At 41.0% G+C, this 9,175-nt stretch overlaps 1 protein-coding gene across 1 annotated transcript; it reads left to right on the top strand.

Moving 5' to 3' along the window:
- The first annotated feature begins 249 nt into the window (after window positions 1-249).
- Window positions 250-8,773, top strand: LOC131886199 (paired box pox-neuro protein-like). The gene is made up of 3 exons (XM_059234461.1): window positions 250-509; window positions 5,245-5,533; window positions 7,490-8,773. Exons 1-3 carry the CDS (start codon window positions 264-266, stop codon window positions 8,632-8,634), a joined length of 1,680 nt encoding a protein of 559 aa, XP_059090444.1. The 5' UTR covers window positions 250-263; the 3' UTR covers window positions 8,635-8,773.
- The last annotated feature ends 402 nt before the right edge of the window (window positions 8,774-9,175 follow it).

The raw sequence follows: 9,175 nt of genomic DNA, 5'->3' as shown, positions 1-9,175 counted from the left end.
AAGGGCGGAGCTACCTCCCACAAACCATCGGTCGGTCGGACCAAGGGCAAAGCTTAGAGCGCGACAGAATTCAACTTTCCGTACGTTTCGGACCTTCAAAGGAATGTTTTCCCAAGAGCCAAGTCCAAATTTGGTGGTGCGTTGGGATTGACCCTCGGTTCTCTCTTGGCTCTTTGACATTTAAGTTCCAGAATCCGGCAGGATGCCACATACAGGTGAGATTAGCCCTCTATTAGCATCCGGATTCTATGCCTACGGCCACCATGTACCCGATTCCAAACGTTTCAGGCCAAGCCGGAGTGAACCAGTTGGGGGGAGTGTTTGTTAATGGACGCCCATTACCGGATTACATTCGACGAAGGATCGTCGAATTGGCAATGATGGGCGTGAGGCCTTGCGACATCTCCCGACAATTGCTCGTGTCCCATGGATGCGTGTCCAAGATCTTGACTCGATTCTATGAGACTGGCTCGGTCAAACCCGGATCCATCGGAGGTACCAAACCCAAGGTAAGGTCACGTGACCAGATCGGTTACGTGCAAGACTCATAATAGTGAGACAAAACATCCGCGAGATGAGCTTACTGGAACAGCACCAAAAAAAAACAAAGGTAGTAGTCTGAAACGTTGGACAAGAGTGAGGAAGCACCTCCCCCGTGAAGAATAGATCATGAGGCCAGTCAGTCCCTTATGTATGATCTGAAGATTAGCGCACCAAATATGACCAAAAAAAACTTGTATTTTGGGGGTGCACCTCCGCTTACCAATGTTTGATTCATGTCAAAATCTGGAGGACTTTGTGTCTCGATAATGATTATACAGACTTTGCCGAAGATATCACTCATAGATTTGCAAATGTTTTTCGATTAATACCCCAAGATCTGCCATCTTTGAAGCTTTTTAAAGGTCAGAAGAAAATGCCATTTCCGTCTTTTTTTCGGGTACGATGTAGTAAAAATGAAAACTCCCAATTCAAATGGCGAAGTCTGGGAACAAGGAAGACATTATTTGACAAACTTGGTTTTTGGTAAATGGTAAATTCATTGGATCATGGATGCCTTAAAACTTCCATGCAATGGGGACGTAATGGCAAGCTCTGTCAGATACGTTTGTTTGCTGGTACCACACCCAATGATGTAAAATAGGCACTTCAAACACGCTTATGCGAAGCTGCTTTCATGGCATAACGGAGAAAGGTCAGCTTTCCTAACTTGTCTAAACATCCAAGTATCAAAGATTTTCTGAAATCGGACATGCATCCTACAAGCCATCATCCATGCTTTGAAATTTGATTGATATTGTTCGATGACTAGTTGCATATAGGCATTTTGAACTAATCTAATAACCGGTTTTACCTTAAAATTTTTAGCATTATGTTACCCAACAAAGATTTGGGTATGTGTTTTCAAATTGGGAATGCAGTATTTCCAACTTATACCTAAGACATTATACCAGAGAAAGAAATGTGTTCGCAGTAGTCGCTTAAAGGTCCTTGCGATGAAATAACAAAAAGATAACAACATTCTAGTATTTAAACCCATTCACCAATAATTCGACAAAAAATCATGTCCTTAGTACAACATGATGGAAAATAATGATCGCAAAAGTGTTGAAGCGCTATCAAGCAAATAGTATAACACACCTTCCTAAATTCTTATTTGGATATCATAACTGTATGAAATTTTACCCCTTTATGGATTTGAAATATTTCCCCAAAAATATTAGTGATAGGTTCATTGTGTCACAATATTTGAACAACAAGTTGTTCCGTTACATCATTTTAAAAAGTCTGGTATCTCAAGAGTGCATTCGCTCGTTTCAAATTTTTTTGTCCCCACCTAGCTAAAGCAGAGGGCGCTACCTTCGCCCAATGAAAAGGACAATAGAATAATTCGGATGTTCGCAATGAACATTAAGAATCAATTGTCAACATTCAAACGTTGACCAAAGCATTCAAAGTTAGTTAGTTTGACTCAACAATAAAAAAAATAAGGCTGTGAAGCAATGTTGAAGTTTATAACAATGAAAACCGGTATACGCGATTTTCCGTGTTCAAACTGAGATAATATAGTTCGAAAATGTTCCATCTTGATTAAAGAGATTTGGCCAATGAATTACGGCACCTATGTTTCCGGATGGACTTTGAAGAGAAAAAGGTTAACTAATATTGTATGCACAATAACGAACCTTAAATGATCTTTTTTAAATCGTTTCCTACCCAACGCAAGGATGCTAATAAATGTAAAAAACAAACAGCTGCTTTGAAAGGTTACATTTTCGCAAACGGTGAGTTACGAATAGAGCCTGTTACGAGTAGTATTGAGAGCTTCGACATAATCTTGTTCTCACTTAATCTACAAATATCAAATAGGTGACTTTGGGAAAATCTATGTTCTGCAAGTTTAGCTAATACCGGAAAGTTCAATTTCTCACGTCCCCAATGACAATCCCTCACTTTTCCTACAAGTCAGAATTAATACGATGCCCCGAGGAGCAGGGGGTCTCTGGTTCAGATCTCCTTGCCAAATTTTATAAATATCTCTGTTCACCCTGTCAAGTCTCAATAGAAATATGGCAATCATCAGGAAGTTGGACCTTATGGCACAATCGAAAATGATGTGGTTTACATAGTTAAGGAAGTAACATTTATTTGTTCAACACAATCAAAGCACTCTTGGACAGATTTACCTTTTCAAGCCATAGAATTTGAAGAAAAGGGTGAGGACTTCCGAAAGTTTCTCCTGAAATTAGATGGCAAAGAAAAGCAAATGATGTGAAGGTATTGCCTAGTGATGGGATCAACGAATTTCCAAATCAGGATTGCTAGAAAGCAAGGAAAGTCAAAGCACCAGCCGTTTCCAACGTAACGTAAAAGGTTAGGTTTGACCAAAAAAGCAACACTGGTTTGATCGAAAATGAGAAAATTACATATTTTTGATCAAGGACAAGATATTTATGTAGCATTGGCGCCTAAAGTGATTCAATTTAAAGTTATATGATCAAGAGCTTGAACAGCTAACTGCCCCAGAGTATCTCGAAAATTCGAATTTTGCATGGTCTTTGCTACATAAATCTGTATCAATTAACCACCTCTCCGGAGTTACTTGAGTATGTCTTCAACCCAAATTTCGTCAAGTTAATTCACTTTGCAAGATCTTTTGATCGTATTTTGAGTTTCTATTAGATGAATTCGAATTGGGTCTTAAAAGTGAATTAAAGTACTCCCATTTGCATCCATTGTGATTGGTAATAAAAAATTTAAGCCTCGTTACATAGTATTCATGGAGCTTGACTCCATGCTTCAATTTGATGTGGTGGAAATGAGGTATTGGAACATCAGTTATTAAATGTGTTACCCATCATCTTCAGCAAGTTAGTAGCATAACAAACGCAAATATAATACACCCTATGGCGTTCGACAGATAAACAATGAACCAAGGGCGTTAGAGCGGGCTTCAAGGAAGGTTTCTTACTGTCACCAGCTTTAATTGAGAAACAAAACCTTTTGATTGTCATCATTTCTTTCCTGTTTGAGTAGATAATATTGGTTTTGAGCTGTTAAATTAGAATATCTTGATCTAATAGGAAAGTTGATTAAGCTCAAGAATCCACCTCTTAACAACAGTTCACAAACGCAAAATCGGAGCTTAAGATGAAGTGAAGTTAAATATAGTGACATCGGGAGGGCGAAATATTAGGACTTTTTTAATTGCTTACCACAATTTGAAAGCAGATTCCAGCCTTAGATTTTACAGTGAATATATTTTTCATTCAAATTGTGTGACCTACTAATAATTAGACATGGCTTTGATCTTTCAAATAAGAATTAACTCTGTCAAAGATTAGCTAGTTGGGAGCCTCCATAGAGGATATATTTCGGTAGTATGAAACCTAGCCCCTAAAAGTCTTATCAGTTTTTGCATTCCATATAAACACCTTCTTTTTATTTTTTGAAATTAAATGGTTGACCTTGCTCAAAAGAATAGAGATTTCATATAAAAAACGTTTTTAAAGAAGAAAACAATACCTAAGAAGTCCTTATCCGCAAAGTTATGTAAGATTCGTCGACATTTAGCATCATGACTCATGAGTAGGGGTCGGAAAGACGGTTTATTAGGATAAATTAAGTTTGTAACTATTTTGGTCATTTTGCAGCAAAAAAACTTTTTCGCGAATTTTACTCATAAAATAACCTAGAACCGATGATTTTGGGGAAATTGAAGGGGTTTTGTCATGTTTTAGCAAAATTTAGAGGAATTGCATTCCAAGTGAATCTTTTATATTTCCTTTTCCCCGAAAAGCTCAATTTTGCAATGGTTTCATTTCTAACATGTTTCTTTATTTTGACCATCTTTTTTAAGAATGTATGATATGATTGACAGTGATGATTACCTCAAGAGGTATTTTACTTTTGTTCTATGAATTATGGTATCATGGTATTGACTTAACAAACCATTCAAGATTTCAGGACGCTCCAAAATTTATTTTGGCCGATTTTTATAACCTAAAAACAAACTACTTTGACGAAAATCATGAACTATTTTTCCCACACCAGCCTATTCAATTGGCTTCAATGCTGTTGATGATTCTCTCCAAAGGTTCAAGAATCGGCAGATCTGATTTCTCTCTGGCGCATTTGTAAAAGTCAAGAGCGATTACTAATAAAGCTTAATTAGGTCAACAATAAACAATAAACATTATAGTAACATGCATCGAAGTGCACGATTACTATTTCTAAATAGACAAGCGCACATTTAGCCATCATTCATTACCAACGACATTACGAAAGAGCCCAGTTTCTGGTTTTGACATTAACCTTTGAAAATAACTGAAACAAATAAGTGAGCTTGTTGCATTGAATAGGGTTTTTGCTTCTCTCTGTTCAATTAGAAGCTCTGAAAATTTTGCTACTTACGTATCTTCTGCCGATTAATCAACCAATTTGACCTCTATCGAGATTTATTTTCTGATTGAGAGAACATTAAATACAGCTTGCTATATGGTAGCGAGAAACCAATAAATTGGACTTCCTTGGTGCCAACTAGCCCTGGGAACATTCTGACTTAGACTTGTTATGGAAGTCGGCTAGAATCTGAAGAATAGCTTACAATTTAAAAAGGGATAAATAGCCACCTAACCCTATTCGAGATTTTCATTTCCCAACCAACAGAGTTTGTTAGAACCCGATAAGACTAAAATACATGGGGGCCTTCTTGGTAATCCTCTTTCCCAATTCGACTTATAGCAAGTGGCGACCCCTTCGGTGGTGAAACGCATCCTGAGGATCAAAACCGAGAATCCGGCTCTATTCGCCTGGGAGATCCGGGAACAACTCTTGGCCCAACGAGTTTGTGATCCCAACAACATTCCATCTGTTTCGTCTATCAATCGGATTCTCAGAAATGCTGGTCACCCCCCAGATCCACCCGAGGCCACGCCCAATCCAGCCAGCCAAAGCGTACCAAAGACTGCAGCCACCTCGGAAACTACCACCAGTTCTTCGAACACGTCATCCTTCTTGGCAGCAAGTTCCGGTACGAGAGCATTCTTCAGGGTTGGGCATTAACACGGTTACACCTTAAAAAATTGTCAAATGAGACTGTTTGTCAAAAATTGCACATGGAAAACTGTACAAATGTCAGATCATTCCATATCAATGTCATTCAAAATGTCCTTCTTTTTTGGTCGCAAGTTGAGGAAGAAACTGTTCTAAAGATTGGCATGTTTCTTGCACAATACATCAAGGATGTTGGCCTAAGCTCCGTCTATGGTAGGCATTTGTTGATCCTGACACTTTCGGGACTTTGGCACCCTTTTCATTTCTTGTCGTTGTTGACCACTGAAGCCGTTTTTTTAGGTTTGGTACATGTTTCTGATATTAGGAACAATGACCAAAACGTTCCTCGACTATCCTGGGTGGTTCTGAGAGTTAAACTCTTGTTGTGAGCTGCAGAATAGGACATTTTGCTTTGAATTGGTGTGCCATGATCCAGAGCTTTTGCTTTGAATTGATGTGCCATGATCCAGAGCTTTTGAAAAATTGTCCTATTTGATCTTGAGAAAAATTGAGTTTAAAGCTGTAACCGTTTTAGCGCCCAACCCTTTAGTACATATCAAGTACTTGTGTGTATATAAATAATCCAGAATAGGCAATGCCCTTATAGTCTTCAGTCTTGGTGAGGCAGGTCCGAGGATCAGTAGTTCTATGGAACATGTTGAAGACATTCATTGATATCATGAACGAAGCAAGCTCTTGCAAGGCCCTGGCACTGGTTTTGGCTTTGGCTTTGGCTCTGGCACTCTGGCCTCTCTATTGGTTTGCAGGTAAAAGAGATTAGATCTGAAGTGGTTTCTTCATTCAAGAGGATATATGGAAAGCCAGAAAAGAATAGGCAGTTTCATAGAATGGCCTCTGTTGCGGTCATGTTCCGACACGAAAATTGTCATCTTGTCCGTCCATGTCAATGGACGATCAACTCGTTGATCCTTGTCGATCATTCTAGATCTAACGTAATGCTCTTTTAGCTTCGGATTGACATGGAACCGGCTCTGGATATATTGATTCAGGTCCAAACCTTTCACTTGAATCCAAGATATTCTATTGTACCATTGGTACATTGGAGTTAAGAGACTGATCTTCCACTCTCAATGCAGTAAATTCATCAACCTATAGCTACAAGGGGAAAAAATGTCGAAACCAGATGCGGATCTGGATATCCATGCTCATGATCCATTTGGAGAGCTCTGTCACCGTCATGTTCCTTGTCCAAAACTTTTTCGATGAACAGCAACAATTTCCGGATAAAACACCTGCCCAGGATTTTTCTCGCTCTCTGGCTTTGCACGACCAGCCAAGTCTATGGACTAGCTAATCAGGGAGCGAGAAGTCGTGGAATAGCCACATGTAGTACAGACAAGTACCAGCGCACCAAAATTCCAGCCCAATTAAGAAAGTTTTCCATTGTCCTCCCCTTGTCCGGATATACGTACGTATCTTGTGTGTGTGTGTGTGTGTGTGTGTGTGTGATATCTACCCCGTGGGGTTGCGTTGGTCCTTTTAATGATGGTTTTTCTAGTCATAATGATGGAACCAAAGTGGTCTGGCTACTTGATTCTGAAGATAAAAAGAGATCAGTAGAGATGAGAAGAGAATACACGGACTCGAGTTTGAGAATGGCTGCTAGCTGGATGGATGGATGGATGGGAGAGGTATTTGTGTGGCTTTCCTGGCTCGAGTTCTCGAGCCAAGTCCATTTAATTTTTCATGGGAAGAGATGATACAGATGATATGCCCGGAATTTGCGTAGTATGTTCAATCAGGGTCAGCCAGGGAGATTAGTACCCAAAGAGAACGTAGATCAGCTAGAACAATTGCCTAAAATAGGGATAATGGAGATAAACCCGTCGCCACGAAAAATACACGACACATTGTCAACATACCCAAAATCCCAAAAGTTTGTTTCGTAAATATTCAACTCTGTTGTTTTCAGGTAACAACCAGTCTCAAATTCTTCAACTTCATCATCATCAGCAACAACAACAACAACAGCAACAGCAACACCACCATCATGTTGCCCGCAACTCTCGTCTAGGAAATGGCCAAAGTGTGCCAATTTCGGCCACCATTCCTCCTCAGGTTTCCATCCCTTCCGAACCAATGACCCCATTCAGCCCCGCCCCTCTTTGGGCCTCCTCCGTGGGAATGGGCATTCCTCGATTTCCCGTGAATCCCACAACCTACGCATCACTTTGGCCCCACTATCGAATCGCAGCGGCTGCAGCCGCAGCCATGGACCAAAGTGGCCGACAGGCCCCCAAATTCAACGCAAACCCGGTGCCAAGTACCTCGACGACGAGCACCCATTTGTCTGCATTCATGCCATTTGACGCCGGAGCTTCAAGTTCAGCCTCGATAAGTGTCCCGGACAACATCGGGCCATCGATGCCGTTTTTTCAAGCGGCAGCAGCGGCTGCCTACGCACCATACCAATTGGCCGCCGCGGCAGCCATGGCCTCCTCTCAAATGGCAGAATTGCAAAGGAATTTCCAACTCCAAAGACAGCAATCGTCAGTCCAGGATGAGGCATCGGATCAACCCTCGTCTACGACGCAAGAGCCTCAGAGCTCGCAAGCAGTACAATCTCCCGATAAGTCCAGCCCAAATGTCAGAGGAAAGAAAACGTTCAGGAGGAACCCGTATTCAATAGAGGCTATCCTCAAAGGCAAGGATACAGATGCTGAAGACGAAGAGGAGGAAGAGGAAGGCGACGGGGGAGAGGACGACGATGACGATGATGATGATGGTGATCAAAATGAGGACGATGGCAGAGAGAATCGAAAGCGCGGCTTTGGGGTTAACCCACTCGCCAAGAAACGACTGCAAGTGAGCGACGAGTCCAAAGCAGAACGAGAATTAGTAACCAAGCGAAAGTTATCCCTTGAAGAAGGTCAACCCAACTACGCGGGAAGTGGAAGCGACGGGAGCCAAGAGGATCTTGGTCGGAACGTGGAGACGGACGTGGCTTTTCCTAAAAGGGTCAAAAAGTCAAGATTGGATTGCACCTCAGAGACGATTCGCGAGCTCACTCATATTCCCGAATCGAGGGCCGAGGATTATCATCCAGACAATAACTGACAGAGGGGAACGACTGGAAAGAAAATTCATCTCCTCGAGATTTTGGCCTTAGAAGCCCTCCTGTGCTATGGTTTTGCTCTTTCAATGTTACTTGTACTTCCTAGTCAATGAATAACCATATGTACATTTCTAGTCAAGATATATGCATAACAAAAGGATTAGAAATAAACGCCGACCACAACGACTCCGAAGGGAAGCGAAGTGTGAAACTCGAGACGAATTTACTGGCCATGCAGATTTTCAATAAACACGCTTCGTTCAATAGTTATATATTTAAAAGATAGAATACTGATCATCCATAATCGTTTTTTGATATTAAAGCAATGTTGTATGCCGTGTTATAAAAATCATAAAAAACGGTCCTCCATCTTGTTTGGTGGATCGCAGAGAAGTCGTAATACGTCATAATAGCACTAGGCGGTGGGTGTTTTGGGGGGACACAAGGATATTGCCACTCTGTTCAAGCTGCCGCATTTCCTTGCCCGTCAGGGTGGACGGAATCATAGGCAAGATGGTTGGATGGGTATCTCTAGTTCCCACC

This window comes from Tigriopus californicus, chromosome 9 (assembly GCF_007210705.1).
Source record: "Tigriopus californicus strain San Diego chromosome 9, Tcal_SD_v2.1, whole genome shotgun sequence".
Taxonomy (NCBI): Eukaryota; Metazoa; Arthropoda; class Copepoda; order Harpacticoida; family Harpacticidae; genus Tigriopus; species Tigriopus californicus.
This window is presented reverse-complemented; position numbering and strand designations above follow the sequence as displayed.